General features: G+C 43.6%; 2 protein-coding genes across 4 annotated transcripts in view; both read right to left on the bottom strand.

Moving 5' to 3' along the window:
* The window catches only part of MRPS6 (mitochondrial ribosomal protein S6), a 45,955-nt gene extending 22,916 nt beyond the window's left edge, over positions 1–23,039 (bottom strand). For both annotated transcript variants that reach the window (XM_031612608.2, XM_090122217.1), the window contains exon 1: positions 22,905–23,039. In XM_031612608.2, coding sequence (XP_031468468.1) covers positions 22,905–22,949 — 45 coding nt within the window. In that variant the 5' untranslated portion in view covers positions 22,950–23,039. The remainder of the gene's footprint in view (positions 1–22,904) is intronic.
* SLC5A3 (solute carrier family 5 member 3) lies at positions 1,122–23,043 on the bottom strand. 2 transcript variants are annotated; one of them, XM_031612607.2, is made up of 2 exons: positions 22,905–23,043; positions 1,122–8,997 (listed from the first exon to the last, which is right to left on the bottom strand). In XM_031612607.2, the coding sequence occupies exon 2, from the start codon at positions 8,693–8,695 to the stop codon at positions 6,554–6,556; it is 2,142 nt and encodes a 713-aa protein (XP_031468467.1). In that variant the 5' UTR covers positions 8,696–8,997; positions 22,905–23,043; the 3' UTR covers positions 1,122–6,553. The 2 variants fall into 2 exon arrangements, with proteins under 2 accessions (XP_031468467.1, XP_089978339.1); XM_090122213.1 differs by lacking the exon at positions 22,905–23,043 and adding an exon at positions 22,664–22,797.
* Positions 23,044–26,567: the final 3,524 nt, after the last annotated feature.

Below are 26,567 nucleotides of genomic sequence, written 5' to 3'. Positions count from 1 at the left end.
CACAGCAGCAAGAGTATATCAAGAAAATATTTAATGAATGCAAAATTTTCCTACAGCTGAAGATCTGTTTCATGTCCTTCCCATAGTTTGCTCCTACTCTACTGTCACCGTTCCATAGCTGTCTAATCCACAGACCTGCCCCACTTTCTTCACTGGCCAACAAAGAAACCATGACTAACACCACACTTTCCATAGCTATTAGCTCAAATACATCCTTATGGGGGATAAGGAGAGAAGGAAGGGGAGGACTCACATTTGGCCCCCTCTTCTAGAACTGTTGATATTTTAATCTTTTTCAAGTAAACATCCTGAGTAAGTATCCTTCCCACTCCATGGGCAAGGATTTTAGCACTGACTACTCCAAGCCTTAACAGCTTCCTATGAAACAGAAGACAGCATCACACTCATCATTCTCAGAACATGCCTACGAACAGGGGCTCCTTGTGGAACTCAGGCACTAGGACCAATTTTTAGACCGCAACTGGAAATAAACAGCAGGCACACCAAGGCTTACAGGCTGTGATGGTCCCAGAGGGATGCAAAAAGCACAACTGTAGGTATTTAAGGATACTCCAGAACCAAGTAAGAAGATGCCCGTCTCATTCACAAACTGGTTAATGAAGCAGTAGTTGGCATATAAAAGAAAACAAAAGCACAATTTTACCCTGTGTCTGACAAGCCTGCACTAACTATGGGCTCACCCATATTCTGTTTTAAGCAAGCAGCTGTTCTAAGGGTGCATCTGGCAGCTAGCCTTCCCCTGCTGCTGGCTGGCATCCTGACCTTCAGGTTGCAAAAGAAGCAGCCCACACCACCCACAGGTCTCACCCATAAGCCCACCTTCCCCCAGCACAGTTCCACAGCTAAACTCTACAACTACAGTTTGGATCCTTAAGTTCTTCTTGCAGTTTGAAAGTCCTGCTTTGTTCTCTTGTTTGTTGTTGTTGTTTTAAACTCCGTTAAGAAAATGCCCATGCCCTGCTTCAAGAGGTTTGCCTTTATTAACAGGTGCAAAATAGGAGATATTCTTTATATATGCGGACATAAAGCTCATTACAAGCAAGAATATATGAGACATAATTATGAGAGATTCTCCAAAATAGCTTCACAAATATCTATTCTTGTTTTTCCTCTATTTTTATTGAAACTTTGTACAGAAGTTTTAAACATTTCCATACAATACTTTTAGACAGGACAAAATGCCATGGTAAAGGAATGTAAACTGCAAGAAACACAGTCTGAAGTATCCAAATACTCTCTAATAAGAGTTTTAGTTTGAAGACTAATGCAGTAGGCGAAATAATATGCATACAGTATACAAAGAACAGTATACACAGGGCCAGCAATGCTAACTATGAAAATTTTGCATCAGATTTACTTCAAAGATTTATAGCAATATGATAATTCTATACACTAGACCAAAATTAATTTATCATACATCGTTTCTATGACAAAAAGCTTGTCATTATGGACAGTAGCAACTTACAAGTATAATTAAGCTGTATTAATCTCATTAACACTTCTAAAACTATATTCCTACTACAATAATTTTTATCAGTATATTGTCTTATAAGATCTTAACAGACCTTTAAATAACACTTTACCAAAAGAGACCTGGATCCATTATAGCGATCTTATCTACATGCCCATTTGGCTTATTTCAAAACAAACAAACAAATGAAAACCAAAAGGAAAGAAAAAAAAAAAAACAAGGGACAAGGAAAAAGGCAGATTTCAAATGCTATAGATCATATCATTTGGTTTTGGTCTGAAATGTATTTTAGTTGAATAGTTAAAAAAAAAAGGCAGTTCATTAACTGGTATTTTATATAAAATCTGCAGAAAAATACAATAGCAACAAAAAACCAAAAATACCTCACAGATATCTAAAAAAAACATTATATCAGAAATACAAGGTAAAGCAGCATCACTTTGACACTGTGCTTCAAAAATAAGAAGATGAATGAAGAGACTGCTCTAGTGATATTAGAAAATTTGCTTTCTTCTTGAAGAAGACTACTAACATTTTGCACAGCAACTATTTTTATAACCACCTCATTTAAAAACGTGTATTCATAGACACAGAGAATTGTCATATCATTACCATTTTTGCTCAAAGTGTCTGACTTTACACAGTGAAACTGATAATGCTAAGTGTCACCAGATGTCACTATACCATGAATTCAATATTAGAACAGAAGTGAAGCAAATGCCTTTGAACCAACACCATAAAAGAAATAATTGAAAGTGTTTTGTAAACAAAACAAACCACTTCGCAAAACAAGAGAGTTCAGAGATCTCACAGTGAAATCAGAAATTCTAATTATATATGTTTACATTCTAGGACTACTCTTTACCTTAGGCCAATTAAAGCACATTAAACCATTTAATTATATACAAACATTTTCTTAAAAAAAAAAAAATTTAAAACATTGCACACAAGTTTGCTTTTTAACATCACGTAACAAGGTTAGTTTTATTTTCAAAACAATTACATTTAAGGGCACAGAACATACAGAATACCAAATTAACAGGTGAGCTTTTTTTTTTTTTTTTTGCTTTGCTATACATGCTAAATCCAAAGATTTCCTCAAAAGTGTTAGAGCACATCAGCTCCAACCTCTCCCATGCATCCTGTTCTCTAAAAGGGAGCATCTCCCATCACCTCCTTTATCTCAGGATTTAAAAAAATATATATATCAAAAAAATAAAGCTGTACGTTTTAAAGTTGTAAGCAGCTTTAGCTTTAAGTGTTCATGCAGAGATCTGCTGATGGCTCTGCCCATTCACCGTAACCTTGTGGGAAATCCTTTTCACTACTGAGTTACACTACTCTCATGACTTGCATCAGAAGTCTCACGCTGGTCCTTCTGGGATAAGGGTGAAACACAGATTTAGAGAAGTAAAAAATACACGAGTGGTATAACTGAAGGCCATTTTTAGTTTCTTACAAACTCTCGCCATTTCCTTTCAGGTATTAGCAAAAGCTAACAGGAAAAACAAACAAAAAAAAGAACAACGGTAAAAGTAATAATTAAAAAAAATATTAAAAAAAATAACTTTGGCAGAGAACAGCATCAAATCATTCATTTAAAAAAAAAAAATTAAATAAGAATAGTCTCCCAGAATGCACTCTTAAGCCCTCAAGAAGCCGCCTTCTTCTTAGCTTGTCTTTTTTTTTTTTTCTTTTTTTTTAATAAAAGGCTTCTAACAGATTTCTGGGAGAAGATTCAGATATCTTAAAAGAAAAATAAGTTAAGGGTAACAACAACAAAAAAGGTGTAGCTCCAAAACGACTTCTTCAAGACTGTCATTCTAAGTTCAAGGCAATAAATAATCCCCCTGCTGCAGAGAGGGAAGCCATGCATCCCCCTGGCTCTGCCCCTGTGAGCTTGCCAGTCCCACCTGATAGGAGGCCAGTCATTAACATGTATGGAACCAGTTGTCCATTGCAGGACAAACTGCAGTTCTACTAGACCAAAAAGTTGGTGTTTGGACCCAAACATATTAACCAGGATTGCAAGTAGATCATGACCAAAAAATTAGCAAAGGCATGTTTACGCTATAAAAAAAAACCCTCGAGCAACTTCTAACACTATAGTCTCTTAGACTGAGTGAGGCGTTTGCTCACCAACAGTTGTTGAAGCCTTAAAGTTTGGGGGGATAAAAGGATTTTGTTAAGTGGTTACATGCAGCAAAGAATATCGGGCAAGCTCTATGACACCTCTAAGACATGGAAACAGAACACGACTGAAGAGGCCGACATCAGGCAGAGAGTACCATAGAAATGTTTGTAAATGACTTAAGAGAAAAAAGAACCACCAAATAAACAATTTGCTAAAAAGCTTCTTCACAAGAATGGTTTAAATAGTGAGAGTATTACTTCATGAAGATTCTAAATGCCTGTCAATTATCACTTATATTGATTTGGCAACTTGTTAGTGCAGCAAAAATAAGAACGTATTAACTGGAATATTGAGTATCTCAGATTCAACAGTCAAAGGCTGCACTGTACGTTTGGGAAAAATTCTGACTCCATACGGTGATCAAAGGATCAATTTGACCATGGATCTGACTGCAGTTATACTGATACACGCATCCCATGCACAGACTATTTAAACAGAACAGAGATAGAACTGCGTTCTGTTTAAACAGCAAATGACTTGGGGAAAGAGGAGGGAAAAACAACCTAGGAAAACACATTATAAGCAAATTGCTATTTAGGTGGCACTAAAAGCCATGCCTTCAGCTTCATAACTACATAAGGCACCCTGGAAAAAAAGTAAGCAAGGACGAAGCAAGGGCAGCCAAGCAGAAGGGTCCCTGAGCTAACCTAACTGCACAGGTTAGGTGGTAATGCATTTGTTAGTATTAGAGCCAAAAAGACTGCTCTGGAAAACCCAAGTACCAGCTGCTGATAGAAAGACAAGCCAAGTTAGTAAAGGACAGTGCCCAGCACGTAAGTCTCTTTGCCAGTGCCAAATCTGGCACACTAGAACCTAGGCTTTTCAAGAAAATACTGATAGTCTGAGGCTTATTCTCATCCTACGAGTCATTTTTCACTCCAGTAACGTCAGGCAAGTTCTGTCCTAGATTATTTTATCCTGCATGGAAACATTTGATGATGTTTTATGTCTTTTACATATAATATCATTATTCCCAACTCACCCCATTATTAACTTGAGATTCCTTTAATTCTAGTATACTTCATATACTAGAATTTTACCATTAAGGAGGAGTTAAAATATTTTTTTCTGAGTGAAGTGAGCCACAAACTGCAAGAAAATGTGTATTTACACCAAGACTCAGGTATGGTAACTCTCCTCTCTTAGATATACTCCAACAGGGTTCCAACACTACCGTATTTCCAGTTAGAGTATCCTACTTCACAGTGGCAACAACTAAATGAAGTGGAGAAAGGTGAGACATCTCACCCTCTAACTAAAGTCTCAGAGCTAATGGGAATCAACTGATTTCAAAACAAACAAAAAAATCCTCCACAAAACCCAACATTAATTGGTTTGCTTGAAAATACACATCATATATCATATTGCTAAAAGCTACTTAAGCAGCCTGCAGCTTACAGGACCCAATGTACTGGAAAACAACTGGAGACATTGACTGTCTCCAACAGTCACAGAATTATAGAATCACAGAATTGTAGGGGTTGGAAGGGACCTCCAGAGATCACCGAGTCCAACCGCCCAATGGCAAGATTAACCCAAATTTCATCTCTACGGAACTATCTGTTCTCAAGTTTATCAAGAAATTTGACTGTGCATAGGAAACATTTCTGGTCCCTTAAAACACATCGGGCATTGTCGGCACAGCCCCTCACACTGTTTCAGCCAGGCCACTTGGGCTCTCCCGAATTCCCCAGATGAGCTCTGGAGCAAAGACTGCTGCAGGAGTTAGTTCCAAAGGCAGCCTGGATGTGACTCTGGAAAACAGGGACTTTGCACCTCTCTCCCTCACCTCCCCTTCCCCTCTCCTTTGTTTTCTCCCCTTCCAGACTCAACATACAGCAGCGATAAGGCTGTGGAGCATTCCCTTTTTCCCCATCATGGAGGAAAAAAAGAGTTATATTTTAATTTTAAATTTAAGACATGTGAAGTCTAACATTTCTCTTTCTCCCATGTGGCAGAGCCTATGTATAGATTTTTCTCTAAAAAGAGGTAAACCCTAATTATGTCAATGACAACATAAGGCTACAGTTTTGTGGACTGTCAGCATTGAATGTATATTCTTCCACTTCGATATACTATAAAATCACAATGAAGAGAACCCTTTTTCACCCCCCTTTTTCTCTCTCTTCCATTGCCAGTTCGTCATCTCCAGGGTTTCTTTGATTTAAATACAACAGCTTTTCAGTACTGCAATTTACAAAGGATAAAGATCAAAAGATAAACATTTCCTTACAGGGAAGAACGACAGAAAGCTACTAACAGGTATCACATTTTAAATTACTACAGGAAAAATATCATTCTGTTGTTGCCATAAGAGAACTGAGAAGCTGAAAACACTGGAAGTGACGAGTAAGATTCATAAGTATTATGTTGGCCAAGATAACACAGCTACATTACAAAGAACAATGATACAATGATGTGCATCACAACTTTGCATTCAAGATCTTTCGACATAGCTTTAATCATTTTAGATTTTACACAAAGGTAAATGATTACTTGTTATCTTCATCTTAATGTTGACTGAACTCTAGAACTGCCTGACTTCAAACACAGCCACCTGCCTGCCTTTGGTATATTTACACACGTGTACATGGAAAAAAAAGAAAAGATTAGTACTGCAAATGAGGGGAGAGGAGGGAAGAAAGAGGGAGAGAGACACCACACAACACATCCTGCTTTCAGCAGATAGGACAGCATGTCTCAAATGGTCTCTAAATAGGCTAAAGTTGAGTTGATTTTACAGTTATAGCGTAAACAATGCCTGGGTTGCAGTTATGTTACTTGGAAAAAATAAAAATAAAAAAATCTCCAGAGACCTGTATCAACTTCTGTATGTTTAGCCATACCCTTAAAAGTTCACTATTCACTCACAAAGAGAAATAGACAAACATGAATATTCCAAGCGAACAGACACAGACCAGTCCAGTATTTAGTAATAGTTTAACTTTTGGAGTCTCTTCCAGCATTTGTAAACAAACAGTCTCTTCCTCCATCTCCCGAACAGCTCTCTTGTTCATGTTTTTACTTTTAAAGCCACAGAACCAATCTATGAATTTCAAATGTCTCTCTCTATCATCAGTTTCTTCCTCGTGCTTTTTCTCACCCATCAAAGCCACTTGTCCATTCGAATAGCAATCAACTGGTGTCTCGACTTCAGAGTGACTTACAGAAATCACCGGGTTGCTGTCATCTCTGCAAGTAACCAGAAGATTGATATCCTCAGGCTTAATATTTTTAATGTTTTCTTCAGATTTGCCATTTGGAATGATATGGTTAGTATTTTCATTACACCTCAAGATGTTCTTTTCTTGTATTTTGTACCGCTCCCCCTTTGCAGTATTCTCTTTTACATTCCTGTTTCTCACAGCCCAGAAAGTGGTTGTTCGAACCTGTTCCTTTGTAGGCGGAGGCGTAAGAAGGCTCACTATAAAGGTCACAATTCCAGTGATCCAGAACAGAGCTGTAGCAACATACATGTAATGGATGTTTTTGATAAAGCTTGGCCTAGTATCTGGTTGGTTACACTCCGGAGCACGATAGATAAATGCCAGTATCAACCGTATCGCTCCAAGGACAAACCCAGCCATTCCGCCATAGAACGCTCCCTGTTCATTGCAACGCTTCCAAAATATACCCATAAGAAACAGAGCAGCCACCGGTGGGGTCAGATAGTCTGCTACCTCTTGAATATAAAGGTACATCTGACCACCTTGCATTTCAACAATTATGGGGACCCAGGCAATGCTTATAACTACCATGAATGCCACAAAGACTCTTCCTACAATCATCAGTTCTCTAGACGTTGCACTCTTCCGAATGAGTTTGTAGACATCAAGCGTGAATATGGTGCTGGCACTGTTGAATATAGAGTCCAGGTCACTCATCAGTGCAGCAATCATCACAGCCATCATCAGTCCCCGAAGACCAACCGGCACAAGTTTCATCACCAAACGTGGATAGGCAATGTTAGAGCATCCGGCTCTGCTCCCGCAGACTTGAAAACAGTGTTCTGGATTAATGCAGGCGATATCATCTGCAAACAGTATTCGTGAAATCATCCCCGGGACAACTATAATAAACATTGGCAGTAACTTTAAGAAGCCTGCCATCAGAGTGGATCCTTTGGCATGAGCAATGTTTTTTGCAGCTAAAACTCTCTGCACTATGACTTGATCAGCACACCAGTACCAGACAGATGCTGGAGTCTGTCCCAACAGAAATCCAGGCCAGGGAATATCTTCATCTGTTGGCTCACGCAACATTTTAAGAGCGTCGGGCTTTGGGTCCACATTGCAGGAATTGGTATTGGAAATGTTGTAGGTTAACAAGATAGACGTAATATTTGGTGATGCTAACATGTACCTTCTTTTAACTTCTTCAAACCCACCAACCTCCATAATACTTATGATCATAAGTGTGAGGGCACCAATAATCATAAGCAGAGCTTGAAGGGTGTCTGTGTAGATGACAGCCACAAGACCTCCGGTCACAGTCAACAGTGCAGTCATTCCAATAAGGAGGATTACTGACAAATAGAGATTCCAACCTAGCGATTCTTGAATAAAAAGCGCCCCTGAATACAAGTCAACTGAAAGTTTGGTGAAGATATAAAGAATTAGAGACAATGCTGCAAAATAGATTTGGATTCTATGCCCTCCAAAACGCTTGGACAAGTATTCCGGCATGGTGTACACTCCTGACCGGATGTAGACAGGGACAAAGACCCATCCTAAAAGCTGCAAAAGCATTAAGGCGTTGAATTCCCATGCACCTACTGCAAATCCACTTGCCGCTCCAGATCCTGCGAGCCCAATGAAATGTTCACTTCCAATATTGCTCACAAATAAAGATGCACCAATCGCTACCCAGGTCATAGAACGCCCTGCCAAGAAGTAGCCACTTACGGTGCTTCGATTGTATTTCCACATGGCAAAAAAACCTATGCACATTACAAGCACGAAGTACAGCGCCACAATGGCAATGTCTGCTGTTTCCAAAGAAGCCCTCATTTTTGTAAACAAAATGACTTCGCACAGCTGACGTCCACTTCTCGCCCCCCAGCAAACGTCTCTTAAGCAACACGTGAACCAGTTAACATGTATCAACACTGCGGATCAAATTCTTTGTCCCTTGGTTTGCTGTCCTGATGCTGGTGGTTGTGGTACATTTAGTTTCTCCGCTTCTCAAATGGAAATTTGGAACTTAGCACGCACTTTTAATCCACATTCCACAAGAGCATCAGCCTTAACTCAGTTGATGTAGGAGAAATTCTTAGTTGCAGCTAAGTTTAGTGAGGCCTACTGTACCAACCCTGCAAGGCAGCAAAGACAAAAGACAAAGATTGAATTAGAGGAGAATTTCATGAAGTAATGAGAAAAAATTTGAAGTCTAGTAAAACAATGACTCAACACCACAGATTTTCCCCCTTTACATTTCCTGCAATCCATGCTGTATTTAAGCAATCCATAATACACACAAATTCAATACTTGTAAAACTAAGTAGTTATGCCTTTTATAAGTCAACTTTAACAAGCACCTTAAGATACACAGCAATTCCAGACTATTAAGTCACCCAAGTTCCCCCAAACAAGGCAAGAAACATTTTCATTAATCTTTACTTTACAGTCTCTCAATTCTATTTCTCAAGCCACTAAAAAGGCCTTCCTCTTTCAGACAATCTTAGGAAAAAAGAAAAAACACAAAGGAACTTTAACCTGGCTAGTCATCTCCTGTATTGCTCTAGCACTGCATCTTACAAATCTTAATAGATCCTGATGTCTTATGCATGCACTCAAGACGCAAGCTGGATACTAGAACTACAAAGACATAATGCTGTCAAGAAACAACATACATTTATCATCACCTGGAGAACCAAAGTTATTCCACAGGTTTTAAGCAAGTTTGCACCTGCCTAAGGTACAGATTATAATAGGGCTACACTTCTCTCTGGAAGCTCTTCATACATATCACACATCCTCTGAGTGAAGAAAAAGTCCCGCTCATCCAGATGGCAAAAGCAAAACTATGCCTCACATCCAGCTTTAGGGTATCTTTATCTTCCACATGCTTTTTGATGTCTGCACCCACGTGGCTTCAGCATTCTCTGGGAGCACTCCAGGTACCACGATGAAAAACTGGATGGTTTTTGGTAGCTTCCAGTTCCCAGTACCACCCATCTGTACTCAAGCACGAAAAGGATCACATTAAAACCAGAGGCAGGTTTGAAGATAAAGTATGTCCTGCTGTTCTATTCCTGAACCCCCAGATCATACCCTGTTCTACTAAAGCACATCAGTGAACAAGGGAATTCATTTAAACACTCCTTGCTCAAAGTGGAGGCAAGAGGATAATAAAAAGATACGCTGTCAAGATAACTGAAAAGGTGGGAAAGAAAGGGGGCATTAAAGAGTTGCACAATGATTCCTATCTCTGTTATGGAGACAAGATGCTCCTTTCTCCTGATTCTGCCTTAGAAAGTATCATTTACCTTCCAAAATCATTTAATGGCTTATGGGAGGACTGGACACAAAGTTTTTCTGCTCCCAATAATAAACAAGCACAACCTTGGAATTCAAACTTATCACAGAGAAGGAAAGAACAGGAACTGACACCATTTCTCTTTCCCATCCACTAATAAAGGCAAGCACACAAATCACTGATTGCTGTTCTGCACATAAGGTCTATCAGCCTTAGGAGGCCTACAAACAGCAGTTTTAGGCACTCCCTCTTCTACTTCCTTTGCAAAAGCACTTTGGGTACCACTCTGAAAGCACACGTTTTCCTATTAATTCACCTCTGATTAACACAAACTCACGGATAACATACCAGCATTTGGGTGGTTTCCCCTTCAGCACCCTTGTAGCAAACTCATTTTTCTTTAAAAAAATTAAAACATCAAAAGTTCTCAAACAGACCATAATAAGCTGTAATTAAGCTTGAAAATGCACGCATATCCCTGCCTTACTGAAGGCAGCAGAGGTGCTGACGTAAGAATGTATGCTTCTCATTAAGGCAGATGTATTTTAAAAAAGACTTACAAGAAACTTCAGCCTTAAGGAGAAAATCACAATCATGTTATTTGTACAAGCTGGCTGTTTTTCAAGAGTAGTTCACATTCAGAACAAGATAATAAGGGTTCCCTACCACCACAAACCCACATGAGAATACACGTATTCATTCTGCGGGAGCTATAGTCAATAATGAAAGACTACGGAGACGTGGCACAAAATGGACTGATTACAGTACTGTGCTAAATTTCTAATGTTCATAAGCCTCAAGCCACAGATGCATTTGAAGTCCTTCCATAGAAGAATTCATGTTTAACCCCACTCACAAACGCAGCACAAGTTAAATGGTTTAGTTTAATCCAAAACAAAAAATTCTAAATACTTCAGATCATAGGGTGCCATCACACTATATGCCAGAGTTATGCATAGTATTCTTAGTTTTAAGCATTTCTGAGCAACACTTTCATACTGTTGTTTCTTTTACAATATTTCCCTAAGTTTTCAAGTTTGCAAGCTATATAATGCTTGCACCAAAAATACAAATATTTTAAGGGAAGTGGAAGAAACACCCTGGAGAATAAGAAAAACTATACAGAGTCGGAATAATGGGCAAGCTAAAAAAACAGCAAGAATCTATATTATCCCTCTTCTACTGTATGGGATAACGTTCTATTGCCATTCTGTTACTGAAAAATGTTGGACTTGAACTCCAGCTCACTTCTCAGTATCTTCCCTGTGGGTTAATCAACAACCCTGCAAAGTTATACTACACATGTATGAATCATGACAATACCCAATGAAACTATGTCTACATGATAGAAGAGGTACCCAGCTCATAAGACCATTACACAAGCACATTCAATCCCCCTGGAAAGAGCGTAAGTAGAAGATGCAGCTGCCCTTGAATAAATTGTGATATTTCTCAGTTGGGATACATGCCAAACTACTACAGGCTCATTCTAACTAAAATAAACAATACGTGAAGTTTATTGAGTATTTCCCACTGGAAGGTACAGCCAAATTATTTATTTTAAACAAGCAGTCTACAGAGGCTTGAACTATCACCTTTGTAATCAACATCTGAAATTTACAGGTTTCAGCTTACTTGAACAGAAAGGTCTGAAGTTTTCAGTAGCTGCCACAAATCTGCTGCACTGTCACTAAATTACTGTACTAAAGTAGTCTCTTGTACCAGTTTCATACTAGACCTAATTCCAAAATAACCCTGGAATTTTTTTTTTCACGATGAAAATGAGACACGTCCCTCTGAACTTTCAGCAAGTTACGACCTCAAGTCTTAAGAAGGACTTTCGAGACATTCCGTGGGACTTTAAGCTCAAGTTATTAGAGCAGCATACATTGTGGCACTGACAAAAAAAAAAAAAAAAAAAAAGAAAGACAGCCCTGCTGCTAAGGACCATGATTTTTTTTTTCCCTAGAGCTGTTTTCGGGCTGGATCATATCAGAGATGCAAAACAATGTTTTTCCCTCTTGCGTGAAGATAGAAGATTACAACTCTGGTGAAACAATGCTCTTGTCTCCAACAGGCAGCCTGTGTTGTAAGAAAAAAAAAAAGTCTCAAATCCCTGAAGAGATGCTAGATAATGTGAAGCAGATTTAGGGTGGGATTTGTAGGAGAAATTTCTATGATTGTTTTAAAGGAACACTTTCTCCACAGTGCTTTTCTAATAAGACGGGCCTTTAAAAGTGCCAGAATCAAACTGTTCCAGCCCTGAAGCAACTATCTGGTTTGTGCTTAGTCTATTTCTCTTAATTGCAGATGGGAGGCTTCCCATTTCATTTCCTCTCTCCCCTGCATTTAAAGAGCTAGTTTCAGTGACCAATGCTTTGAGGGTTAATTTGAGGATACACATAGACACATAAGACACACAGTAGTCTACACTAACTTGTTAGCAAATTAAGTACAGAGCTTTGTTCACAAGGTAGTTTTGAAGGTCTTTCCTAGAAGTAAGATTTCTTCACTCCTATCTTCTTCAAACAGAGGCAAGCTAGTGCAATCTAGTAGTGCCTTACCTATTGAACAACTCACCTGTGTAAGACCTCCAGACTTCCAGACTCAACAGCTGCACAAAAAATATTAACACTTTCTCTCCCGGGGGGAGGAGGAAGGAAAAAAAAAAGAATGAAGATTTTATGTTTTGAGCAGGCCTGCACAACATCCAACCCTCTGAGTGTGCTGTCTGTCCTATTCACACTGCAGGCTGCCTGCTACAGACACGCAAGTGAGCTCCTGCTTGTTCACTGCTCCACAGTAAACATAAGGATGCTTGAGGTAGCCTATCTTTCCAAAAAAAAAAAAAAAAGAGAGAGAGAGAAGCACAAAAACGTTCTTCATAGATCAACTGAATCAACAGATACATTTCAACTCTCCTTACGTAGAACGTGTCCTTGAGAAGGCAAGGTCTGCTCAGGACTACCCTAAACATCCACAAACTGACTTTTAGGACTTGGCCTCATAAATGATAAACTGGGCCAGAGGGGCTGGGCTAGAATGACACCCAAAAGCAACACAGTACAGCAAAAGAAACAGACAAATTCAAAGGCAGAACTGGACCTGTAACATTTAATAAATAAGTCTGAAATGTCACTTCCAACAGCTCAACATGTTGAAATTATCTAAATGTGCAGCCACCTGGATCAGCCTGTTTGCCACACAGACTCTGCTGCCCCAGAGTGATACCACATTAACACTTCTCCAGCCTTGGAGAACACAGGTGCCACAGAGGTACATGTGTAAATTGTCACCACCACAGAAGTCCAATTCAGGGTGCAGAGTTCAAGTCAGTCAGTCACTCAGAGGAGTTACTACAAGCATGTAATGTATTTCTTTGTCAGGCATCTCAGGAACGACTCCAATTCTGTTCTTCATCTTTTCATAGCAGCATTAGAGAAAGAAGGTTGCTCTGTAGCATGTTCTTCTTGATTCTAAAGGACTGATCAAGGAGACAGAAGAGAAATAAGTAACCTCACGCGTGCAGTTCAGCAGCAAGAGAACTACATTTCTCTATGGGCAACTGCACTGCATTTTGCCTGTCAGAAATGTTATGCTATTATGATCTCTTACAGAAGCAGTAACTGGAGTACTGTGAGGCCACATGAAGCTGAAGGCCAGCGTAACGGACAGCACCAGCATTGTAGATCAAATTATTTATTGTTGTTTGCTTTTTAATCATAAACAAACAGTTCCTCCTGCCCCAAAGCATATACGTTTCCAGGTCCTTCACCAACTCACAAGGGGGAAAAAAGCAAGCAGATGAAAGAGGATGCAGCCTTACTGCAGTGATCATGCAGCACAGGTTAAAGAACTTCCAAGAGGAAGATAACTTATTTTCCAAAATCTACATTACTATCAGTGCCTCAGCAAGCCTCTTCATGCTGCTGCCCATCACTTCCATATTCAGATAACTTATTTTCTCCTAAGCCTCCTGTACTACATCAGGAATAGTGGATGACTTGCTACTGCTGTTCTTCCCAAAACTTCACACACCTAAGGGGAAGAACTTGAGGAAAGAAGATGCAGAAAATTCCTTTTTATTTGCTAAAATAAAAGCCTACAGAAAGACCATCTTCTCAGGCCTGCCTAGACATGATGTAGTCTGCTAATCTTAAAGCTAGTACATCAGCTTTAGGTTTTAACACACTACCAGTTTAAAGGAAATTAGGAGGTAAGCACTTCCTCTTCTCCGTGTCAGGCAAAAGAACTGGCCTATGTTTATGTGGGTGACATATTATCAGCTCTGAGATCATTAAGTACAGCTGCTCAGCACCTCCAAAAGACTGGCCAACCTTTCCAGGCAAATACATAGTATCATTAGGGAGTTGTGATGACTGAGGGGTAAGTCATTGCACTTCAAATTCAATAGTTTCTCCGAGCAGGTTCCTATTCCTGCTAACATCAATGGATTTTCAAGTTCAAGTGCAAGGTGCTGCATCTGGGGCAAGGCAATTCCATATGCAAAGAGACTGGGAGGAGGACTTAGGAGGCCTAGTAGATGTAAAGCTCATCATATGCTTGCAGCCAAGACAGCCAACACAAGGCTACATCAAAAAAGGGATGGCCAGCAGGGAGACAGAGGTGGTTAATCCTCTCCACTCTCCCTTTATAAGGCCCCATACAGAGCGCTGCATCCAGACCAGGGGCCCCCAGTACAAGAACAACACAGAGCTGTTGGAGGAGGTCCAGAAGAGGCCATGAAGATGATCAGAGGGCTGAAGCAGTTCTCCTGTGATGAAAGGCTAAGGGAGCTGGGCTTTTTCAGTCTGACAAAGAGAAGGCTACAGGGAGACCACACTGAGGCCTCCTGCAGTACTCCAAGTGAGCTTATAAGCTTCAGGGAAACCAACTTCTCACACAGGCAGATAATGATAAGTCAAGGGGTGGGGTTGAGGAGGAACATTTAGATCAGAAGGAAATGCTTTCCTTGGAGGGCAGTGAGGCACTAGTACAGACTGCCCAGAGAAGCTGTGGTGCACCATCCCCAGAGGCACTCAAGGCCAGGTTGGATGGGGCCCTGGGCAGCGTGAGCTGGTGGGGGGCAGCCCTTCTCACAGCAGTGAGAGAGAGTGGAACTGGATGACCATTAAGGTCCCTTTCAATCAAAACCATTCAATTATTTTGTGATTTGTGTCTTCACCAGAACTCCAGCAGATGACTACTAGAAGCTCAGTTGCCCACAGGTGGGTCGCTACAAGCAGCTCCTCCTTCCCTCAGGAAGAAAACCATGCTGCTTCTTGCAAATGCAGATAGACAGATGACCTTCCTCACACACAGGAAGTAGAAGCAGAAGAAGGAGAGTACAGAGAAAGCATGCAGCCAACAATAACAAAATTAAGAGCACAATAGGACAAACAAGGAAAGAAAGTAGTTTTAAAGGGAAGTGAGAAGGGGTATCTCCCCCAAACAACGGGGAAAGGGAGAAGGTTCTGGCATCAGGCAGAATTCACATGCCAGGTAAGTCTGTAAAGATGTCTGCTGATGTACTACATTAGTAGCTGCAGACTCAAATTTCTTCTCATAGTGGTCTATCAACGTTCAGCAGCACCATTGCTTCTTGCAAGCATTATTTACCCATCGACGAGTTTGTTTAATTAAGTAGTTTCTGATTAAGATCAATAGCATGATGAAGGAAAAAGGAAATAAAAACATGCAAGTATTTGACTTCCATAGAGGACTTGGGACCATAAAACAAAGTTTTCTGTGTATGAATGACAGACATCAATTACTATTAAAAGCACACAAGCCATCAGAAAGCAGATATATCTCTACTGTTGAAGATGATTCTTCTTCAGCTGCAAGGCACAAAGACACAATCTAGTTGGTGGTTACCATCACCTGGCAGTTTATTAGAATAACTTGCACAACGCCTTATTCAGAAAAATGTGTTGGTTTACCTCATTTGAAGAGGACTTTGACTTAGAGAGCAGGAACTGCATAAGCTACTTAGAGAAAGAAATGATCATTAAATGCGAGCCACCACACAACTGGGCAGAAAAGGAAGTCATTCTTCCCAGAATTTCAAGGACAAAGGAAAAAAAAAAGCACAAGAAAACCACAGAAAACACTCAAAGCTTATTCAGGACTTCCCCAGGTTCCTATCACATTTATGGCTGTCCACAATCTTTTCAACAACATAAAGTATCACAAGTTTTATTGTTAATCGAGACTGAAGTTTCTCAGGCACTTTTTAAACAGCAGAATCCAATTTTGAGGCCCCTCAAACTTCTTAGCCTGATGATCCTCTTGCAAGATTTCTGAAGGCATTTCAAGGCACCAAAATGAGTATTAAAGAAAGTTATCTTGATTAAAGAACAACTAGTGCAATTCTAAATTGAACTTTCTAATTACCTATAGTGAACACTACCCAGCTTGCTTAGGTAGTCTCAACGAACTCCACTGAACGTATTCCCCTCCTCCATCCATGTACCTTAGTTCCTTAGTTTATACTTATTATTCCTTAAATGATTTCATGACCAAAGCACAAAGAATGGCTTGCAAGTGGACAAGCCAAGACTAAAAAAAAAAAAAAAAAAAAAAAGAAAGGATGTGAGAAATAGCAAAACAGCAGTTCCTGTGTCAACATGAAGAACTACATTTTTAGCATTCATGACAGTTTGCCACCCCCATGCTTGTTTCTGTTCCCCCTCCTCAGCCAGGCCAATATATTTATGTAATATCTCAGCTCCAGAATTTGAACTGATGTTCCCATAGCAGACACCTTTAACTTGCACAGATCTTGCCTTGCTTTCTGTATTTTTAGCTCTCATCTTTCCTGTCCAACTTCTACGCACCTAGTTATATTTTACCCATCTGCCCTCCTTTCCACTGTCTGCCCCTTCCACCTCATTATTGGCTCTCCTACAAGAGGCACACCAGAACTACATCCCACAGGGCAGGAAGCTTTCAAGTGAATAACCCAGTGGCTCCCGCTGCTCTCAACTGAGCAGCACAGAGGTTAGTATAAGCAATGCTAACTGCTGCTTCCACTTCAGCAATGCTTCCTCTGTCAGAGATCTGTAGTAGAGCAGGCATGAGCAGCTGTGGGTCACAGAATTAACAATCTGCTCAGTCTGTAATCTGACAAAAAAAAAAACAAGACAAGTGACTTGATCAATAATCAGCAATCCCCAAAGTGCCAGTGTTACGGCTCTGGAACAAGAGAAATTGAGGAAATCACCTTCTGAAAGAATATGTAAAACAGCAAGGACTTACATTATTAAAAAATACATATTATGTACTAGAAGAAAACAAGTGTATACACACATTCATACTTTAATTAATTTAGCAGACAAATCTAACTGATACAAAGGACATCTTAAAAAGCCAGTCACCCTTAAGGTGTTTTTTTGTTTGGTGTTTTTGTTTTTGTTTTTTTTTTTTTAACAATGGAGAGCAATGATGTGATTTTATCAGTACAACAGGTTCTCATTTGTGAAGGATAGAATACAAACTACTCCCGTTGAAGCTTACAAGCCTCTCTCTGATCATATATATCCGATGTGTACAGATAAATGCACACACACACAATGAACAAATGAGAGGAGATGCACAACCAAGACAGAACAGCACAGTGCTGAATAGGTAGCAGGAGCAAAATGGGGAATTCCTGTCTTAGAAGTTTAAGCTGCCGTGTCTATCCACTAAAGAGCAACTAGCCAAATCCCTCTGAAGTCTGTTGGCCCCAGCATATTCACAACAGCCTGCACACAGCCCTGCCTCTACACTCAGGCAGCTCAAAAGCTAAGGAAATGAGAGCTGCAGAGTCACCAGCCCATCCTATTACACATATTCAATCACTGAATAAGCCTGTATAAACCAAGAGACTTTTGACCATCTTAATTCCTGCCATCATCTTAGTACTCACTTCAATTTTGCCAAATGCATCTTGCTAACAACTATCTGCTATAAAAAGGTTTAAACAACTTCACAGAAAATAATAATCCTTCACCTCCTCCATATCCAAACCAGGCAAATATCACACACTTGGCAGAAACTTGCTACTTTCAGATCCTAGGAAAGAAAAATGGCAAGCGTCAGCAAAGATGGCATCATCCTTTAACACTGTCTACATCACACAGTTCAAATCCAGTATTCTGACAGCAATGCTTAAGGCAGAAAACAAAAAGCTGACTCTTATAGGAAAGTCAACTGCAGACCCTGTAGCTTTCCAATCCTCTCTTTTGGTTCCAGCTATTTGGTCTTCATTCCAGCACCTCCCCCACAGAAGTCCATTCCCTGCTACACATAATATCATGAAGAGTGTACTTCAGCCCACTACAAAAGTCAAAGGAAACAGAAGAAAACTCGTAATTTCAACCAACCAAACGGGGGTGGTGGTGCAAGAGCGTACAGGAAAGGCATAATTCAGTGGTAAGAATAGGTGGGTTTATCAAAAAAAGAAAGAAAATAAAAACAGTATCTGCCTGCTCACTGCCCCCCTCACTCCCTTCTCCTTTTCCTAGCAACTAAAATATCAAAAGCCCAATTGCTGCAGCTGCCTACATAGCAATTAAGCATAATAGTCAAGATGTCAAGCAACACTATTGCCCATTACTTCAGCTTTCTTAAAATAGAAGAATGATCTCCACAGCAGGTAGACAGTTTCTGAAAAGCAGCAACCTGCTCAAAAGACAGCAAACAGGTGCTGAACACCAGTTACACTGTGTGAGTATGCTGGTCAAATTGAGAGTCCAAGTGCACTGCAGGGCTACTGAGGTGGGTGAACACATTCCCTAGCTAAGAGAATGGCCGTAATAAGGTAAACAGGTGTTAAATCACAATGCCTTCACTACAGATGAAGTGGGGGAGAGCACAGAAACAGGTTGCCCAGAAAGGTGATGGATGTCCCATCCCTAGAGACATTCAAGGTCAGGTTAGACAGGGCTCTGAGCACCTCATCTGGCTGTAAGTGTCCCTGTCCATTGCAGGGGCGTTGGACCAGACGATCTTTAAAAGGTCTCTTCCAACTCAAATGATTCTACGATGCTAACAAAAATACTGACACGCTTTCTCATTTTCAGCAAGATCCTCTACTAGAAGTTTTTTCAAGCGCCCATTCTCTGCAGCTGCAGTCACAACGCTGTCCTGTCGCAGAGGGTTGTCCCAACTTGCCAGCCGGGCAGCAGCAAGCACAGCACGGGGATTCCGCCTGCTCTGTCTGTCCTACGCTCCCCAGGCTGCCGGCTCCCGCGTGGGGTGTCTCGTATTGCCGCCCTGCGGTCGGTCTGCAAAACAGCAGCAGAGCAAGAGGAAGCCATTTCCAGCTCTTCCTTCCCTTTCCCCTTCCCATATCCCACTTCCGTTCTTCCCCAGACTCCCAAGGGAGCTGCAGCAGGACCAGGAGGGAAGCCAAAGGAAAGCTCCCTGCAGAACAGCTCACTTTCCAGAAGCCAGAGTTCCAGCACATCCACCAATGGGTCACTGTCCCTTCCTGCTGCCAGAACCCCCCTGCTGAATGCTCTCCTGGGAGAAAGGCAGAAATAATTAGAAAATCATGCACTAAACTTCACTATTTGTAGCAAAATATGAAGAGCTATGTCTTTATTCTGCATCCCTACTATCCACACAACTGCAGCCTTTGACTCAGGCTCCAGAGTGCAAGCGCTGCACCTTCACACACACACACATCTCTATGCTGCTAAGAACTGGCAACAAGTCTGCTATCATGCTATTGTTCACTAACACTTTGAAGGCAGAAAGCAAAAGAGGCAAAATTTACTACTTCCACCGTAAGTTACTGTTACCTCACTTCTCTGGTCTCATACTGCCTTTGCAAGAACACCTCCTCCTCCTCGCACTACCCAACTGCTCCCACTGCAGCTACTTCTCAAATACAGTGACACCACAAACAACTGTTCACCCCCCCCCCCCAAAATCAATATACTCGGGAAGCCCTTTTAGGGATTCTTATTAATTAAAGTTTCTTGAGAGTCAGAGTGGGGTCTTTGCTGATTGAGGACACAGCCCATGGGCAACTCAGAGATTTTTTTGCTACAAGTCTGATACACGACTGCACACCACCTACAGGACAGGACAGGGAATGGCTCCTCAGCTCTAACCAGAATAAAGCCACGATCCTTCAGGTAAGTACAGTGCATCAGCTGGTGACAAAGTTTGAGTTGTGCTTTCCCTCCTTCCCCTAAGCTTCAGGTACCGTGTTTTTACAGCAACAGTAGGAAAGCTGGAGAGACTGAGGACATCTGCTAAGCACAACAGGGACAGAGAAGAATGGGATGGGATCACAGAGCCACACTGAACAAGCAGAGTCCCGCAGTCACACAGAGGTCAGCTGGATAGGAAGATGCCTTGCTGCATTACACACTCTATCACTCAGAACAGAAGCCACATGCAAGAAAAGAATGAGGGACCGCCAACTTGAACACAGGAGTATTAGGGAGCAAAGGAACCTAAAGCAACAGAACTGATTTAGGGGGGAGTTCGTTTTCCCTTGGTCCATGCAAATGCCAAGGCAACTAAGAAAAACAACCGTGGGCGGGGGAAACCCCATAGAACCACAGCACTTGCCTCCAAAGAGAGAGCTGTGAAAATCCACCAGACTGCAGCTCTGAGGTTTGCACTCAAGCTGCTAGGGGAGCCCACAGGAGTTAACAGTGAAGCATAAGGAAGACAGGGCAGGGGAGCTGCTGGATGAGAAGGGGTATCAGGGACAGCAGAGGACGAGCCAGCACTCACTCAAGCTCAGCCTGAAACAGGTATAGAGCTCACAGCCACAGCACAGAGAGACTGACAACCTTGCACATGGAGCATCTGCTTGGGATGGCTTTATCAGAGAGCTCTCATTAAGGGGAAATGAAATTTACTCAGCACTGTGTACAACTGCTTCAACTTCTGCAGGGCTGTGCAATTTCAGGCCAAAATCAGGTCTCCATATTTTGATCGATTTAAGTTAGTATCATGCTTCAGATTACACATCATTAAGGAGTTATTAGAGCAACCCATCTGTCAGGATCCAGCAGTACTGTGCAGCATATAACCAGCATGCACAGAAATTTGTTTCAAACGTACACTGCACATGAAAGGCAACAGTAGTAAGACACTCACTGAAAAGCAAACCATCAAGGAAACAGCACCTAGAGATTAACTACCTAGATTTTAGAATTATGACGTGGGTAGGTTAGAAACAATAATATTCCTGAACTAAAACTCAGTGTACAAACACACAGCTTACAGGAGAAAAAAAATTAAGATGCATCATTAGGAAAGAATATACAAGGATCAAAGAGAGAAAGGTTGCAGATGTTAGGACTTCAGTGCATTAACGCACACTGGGAGCATTCTACAACCAAGAGCCTATCTCTGGGTCTCAGTGCCAAACACTAGGCACTAATGATGTTTTTCCTCCAGTGCAGCACTCTATAGCATCTTTCCAGAGCAGCATTTCTCCGTGCCTTACTACACCACATTTGCTATGCTTCCTGCCCCGTTCTGCCTTAACAGTGCCTGCACAGTACAAGTACACCTGCCACATTACGAGCACAGCCACAAAAAGTATCCCATCCCCATACCTAGGGCTCACACGGGTACCAGGCTGAGCGCTGCTCCGCGAGGGGGTGCAGCGATATCCCCAGCTTTGCTCCACTTGCCGCAGTTCTCCACTAGGGGACTCACCTGAGAAGTCTACTACAGCTCCTGCAGTTAAGCCAAGTTAAAAAAAAAAAAAAAAAAAAGCCAACCCTGACATGTGGATGCTACATGTAAAATGAATGGAAATATACCAGTATATGTAGCAGATGCAATGTGTGAAGACGTGCGCCCGCAACTACGGGAGGCACAGAGTAACGTCACTTTGCTCCTCAATGTCCTATTGCAGATGTATGTGCTCAGAGAAACAAAGGTGAAATGCGACAGCAAGGGATAGAACCAGGAGGGTATAGGCTATGGGTGCTGCTCCATGCCAACCCCAGCCCTGCGTGTTGCACTGAAGGATAAAGGCTAAAGGAGGCACTGGGGAGGGACTGTCGTGAGCTATTGTTTCCCAAATAGAGGGTCTCAGGTATTGCGGGATGCTGTTATTTTATCGCTATTTCCACACGCAGGTATCACACAGCCCCGATGGGGCTCTCGCAGAGCACCGCATCATCCCGCTCGCTCACACCACCGCTTATCACCGAGCCACCGAAGAGCAGCAGCGGTTGGCAGCCCTTCCAAGGGGCGATATCGCTGCGGCTCAACTGGTGGTAGCAACGGCAGGGAAGGGAGGGAGGGGAGGGGGGGAACGGAAAAGGGAATAAATTGAAAAATTAACACTGAGATCCCCCCCCTTCCCCCACCAGAGGGCCGCAAAGGGGATACCCGTGTCCGGGCGCTGCGGGGCGAGGCCCGGGGGCACCGCGGGCGGGGAGGTGCTCGGGGCAGGTGCGGGGAGCGCCCGGGAGGCAGCGGGGACCGCGGGAGGGCGAAGCCGGGGCTGCGCTCAGCCGGCAGCTGCTTACCTGCGGGGAGAGCCGCGCTGCGACAGCTCCCGGCGGGGGAGGATTCAGAAAAGGGGAAAGAGATAAAGGGCCGGGAGCCGCGCACAACTCCGCCTCGAGAAACGAGGGAGGGCCGGGCGGGCGGGCGCTGCTCGCCCCGGGGACGGGGCTGGATAGGGTGAGAGGGGGAAAAAGAGGAGCCCCCCGATTGCCGGTCCCACCTGGCCGGTCCCCTCCCGCCCGTCGCCCCTCCCTCACTCACCCTTTGCATGGCTTTCAGGATCAAAGCCAGTTCATAGCGGGGCATCGCAGAGCTCGGCCGTAGCGGGAGGAGCGGGGATTGGCGGGGCACAGGGGAAGAAGAGGGGGCGGCGGTGCCGGACAGGGGGTAACGGAAGAGGAGAGGAGGAAAGCGCGTCCCCGGCTGTGCTGGCGGCGTCTCCCGCCCGCGCGGCTCCCGGGCTGCACACACACCAAACGGGCGGGCGGGCGGCGCGGCTTAAAGGGCGCCGGCAGCTGCGCACGCTCCGCCGCGCCGCCCCCCGCCCGCCGCAGGCACCGCCTCCGCCGCCGCGGCCTCGCGAGCAACAGCCCGCCCGGGGGCTGCCCCGCCGCCCCTGCCCCCGGGGGGCCGAATGGGGGACGCCCGGCACCGAGGAGGGGGGCTCTGAGCCGGGCGGGCCGAGCGGCGGGGCGGGAGCCGCCTCTCCCCTGCGGCGGCTCCGGGCCTGCGCCCGCCTTCCTCCTTCCCGCCGCCGCGGTGGTGGCGGCTGCTGTGGCTGCTGCAGGGAGTGGAAATTTCCACTGTGTCCGCCCCCTGCTCCCCCCGCCGCGCACACACGCGCACCCGAGACCGCACGCGGCGGGGGAGAGGACGGTGTCGGGAAGCCTCCGCGCCTGCCCCGGGGCCGCCGGTCCCGTGCAGCCGGCTGAGGTGCCCGCAGGTGGGCATCCACAGGCACCCTTCCAGAGCCTTCCGCGGCCCCACCGGGGTGAGTGTGTGGCCGGGGTGCATCTCAGCCAGAACCTCCCTGGTGTGTCTTGCCCGTGTGGTTGGGGTCGTATTTCTTCATAGCATAGGCACATCCCTCTGGGGCACACCACTCACGTGTATGTAGCTAAGAACGTCCCAGAAATACAGTGCTGGAGGTGGATGTATGGACGGAGCTTGTCCTGAGTTTCTACCCTGGGTTTTGACGACCTTCTGGGCTTCCTGGGCACCTGAGGTGCTCGCAGGGTACTGAGGCAGGATCTCGGCAGCACAAGAACACGAACCTTGCCGGCCAACACAGGCACAGCCCACTGCTGTGATGCCAGGAGGGTCCCCCACCTGGAAAAGGCTGTTGCTACGTGGTTGCTGCTGTGGATGAGCAGGATTTCCCTGGGCCTAAAGGCAGCTGTGGGATGAAAGGCAGGAAGGAGAGCAGGGCCACCTGGCCGTGGCTCAGGGTGAAGAGGAAGCAGGAAAGAAGGCAGCCTTCAAAATTAAAGAGCTTTAATGAGATATCTAGGATCCCAGCACCCCGATTTATTACTGCATACCCTCGCTCCATTCTACAACAGGCTCTCGTGCTGGAAGTCCTACAGTCCTCTAGTTTTCTCATCAGTGTTACCCCCAACAAAGAAAACCTTTTCCTTCATCTCTTACATACAATCTTAACCTCCCCTTGGAACAGAACCTGAATTCATACCTCACTCTTCATCAGCATATGCTCATCTCAAGTACAAGCTGCTGGCCTACAGCCCTGCTCCATTGAGAGAGTCCTCAGTGCTCATCCAGGAGCTGCAGCCATGCCTTTCTCCACCAAGAAAAAAAAAGAAAAAAAAAACCAAAAACCTACCATGAGCTCAGCATCACTTGCTTTCCCTGCATAGTAATGATATAGTGACTGGTAAAATGAATCCAAGATGTAAGTACTGCTAATTGAAAACTTTTCCCAACACTTCCCACAGCAACTTGTGGCACAGCCAGCGCTAGTGATGTTGCAGGCCTTCACCAAAGTGGAGCTGTAAGTTATTCCCTACAGGTGGTATGAGGCAGCACCCACGCAGGCTTTGTTTCAGCAGCCATTTTTTTGTGCCCTGCTGTTAGCTGTCAGCTGTTCAGGACTAATTGCCCGTGTACAAGTATATTCCCAGTCTACAACCCCCAGCTCAGGTGTGCCTTGGCAGTAATTGCCCTTCTGCTGGCAGGTGTAACTGCCTGTTCTTGCAGACCTTCCCTGGTCGTTTTGCTTTGGTTTTGTTTTGGTTTTGTTTTGGTTGTGCAGAATGAGCTTCTTTCTTGTTCTGAATAGCTGCCTGGGTCCTTCCAGAGGAAATCAAGGTAGTTTGCAAATGGCAGTCCCCATGGGGGATAGAGGCCAGGTACCCCCGCCATACAGACATGAATGGATGTCACTTCCCACCCTGCTGCTGATGATGGTGTAAGTGCACATGAACCACACTGTTCTCATCCCACAGAATGAAACCCCTGTACTCTGCTGCTGTGCCTGCTTCAAACACTCATCTTCCCCCCCAAAAAGCAGCATGTTCAGTTCCAGTTCCTGAAGTCTTTCTCAGAACCTCATGTAAATCCCCAAGACTATATACTGAAATTTCTAGAACTAGTAATATGATAATATTTGATCTCAGCTGTGTATACATTGATATTCACCATTCATAAGCACTTTCAGCTACATTGCATGCCCAGCCCCCACAGATACATACCTGCATGGGTCCAACAGGCCCTCCCCCTCCTTTATTTGTGAATGTCACCCAAATATCTCCATCCTCCAACACTTCATCTCAAGATCCCGCCAATGTCAGACTGAACATGTGTCCAGTTATGCTGGAGATTAGTGCATGAGATCTAGTAACTGTGCTCCTGGATATATTCTCTGAGTAAGTTCTTTGCACTTGGGAGTCTCTTGATATGCACATTAGCAACACAGATACAGTGTCTATGACTGTGCCTGAATGCTGCACATACATGGGCCTCTGGTCCGGTGTGTGATGCCCACCTGTAGCCATGCACACTCCCTCATGAGCCAGCTGCTGTACACATCTGTGACATCCCAAATCTTTGTGGGAGTTTCTAATGCTTTCTGATTTTCTCATTGCTGATGCAATGTATTCACTTCCACTTTGCATCTTGAAGTTTGTTTGTTCCTCAAAGCACTACCCGGAAGTATCTGAAGACTGTAGGAAAGTTTCATTTAGCATTTAAAAGCACAGAGATTGTAGAGGAAGATCTGAGAAGCAGTAGTGAGAATGCCCTAAAAACTCAGACAAATATAAACCATTCTAATAATTTATTTTTAAGAAGCAGTATATATATATATAGCGTGAGAGGCCTGAGTCATGACATTTACATGGTGGAGGCTGAGGGTTACAAAGGCAAGCTGTCCTACATCTGAGCATCTTTCACGTCCATCTGTACACCAGAGAGCAGCACAAAAAGCACTAATGAATATTTGCCCTTTCTGGAAAGGAGCTCTGCAGAGAAGGCCCTGGACATCCTGGTGAACAACAGGTAGGCCATGAGCCAGCAGAGAGATCTGGGGCTGATCATGTGGAGAAGAGGAGCCTGAGAGGGAGGAGATCTTATCTATGCTTATAAATATCTGAAGAATATGACTAAAGGGGTTGGAACCAGGCTCTTTTCAGTGGTACCCACTGACAAAGCAAGGGGCAGTGGGCACAAACTGGAAAATAGGAAGGTCTGTCTAAACAGAAGGAAAAACTTCTTCACTTTGAGGGTGACAGAGCTCTGGAACATGCTGCCCAGAGGGGAGATACTCTGGAGATACTGAAGACCCATCTGGATGCTTTCCTGTGTGATCTGCTGTAGGGAATCTGCTTTAACAGGGTGTTGGTCTTAATGATTTATCACAGGTCTCTTCCAACCCCTATGATCCTGTGATTCTGTGATTTTGATAGGGCA

The sequence above is a fragment of the Phasianus colchicus genome, chromosome 1, assembly GCF_987193195.1.
Source record: "Phasianus colchicus chromosome 1, bPhaCol1.hap1.1, whole genome shotgun sequence".
Lineage (NCBI taxonomy): Eukaryota > Metazoa > Chordata > Aves > Galliformes > Phasianidae > Phasianus > Phasianus colchicus.
The sequence above is the reverse complement of the archived record's forward strand: the minus strand, read 5'-3'. Positions and strand labels throughout refer to the sequence as shown.

Bases quoted from the DNA above. Each gene is read 5' to 3' on its own strand.
- SLC5A3 (XM_031612607.2), bottom strand. From the start codon at position 8,695: ATGAGGGCTTCTTTGGAAACAGCAGACATTGCCATTGTGGCGCTGTAC.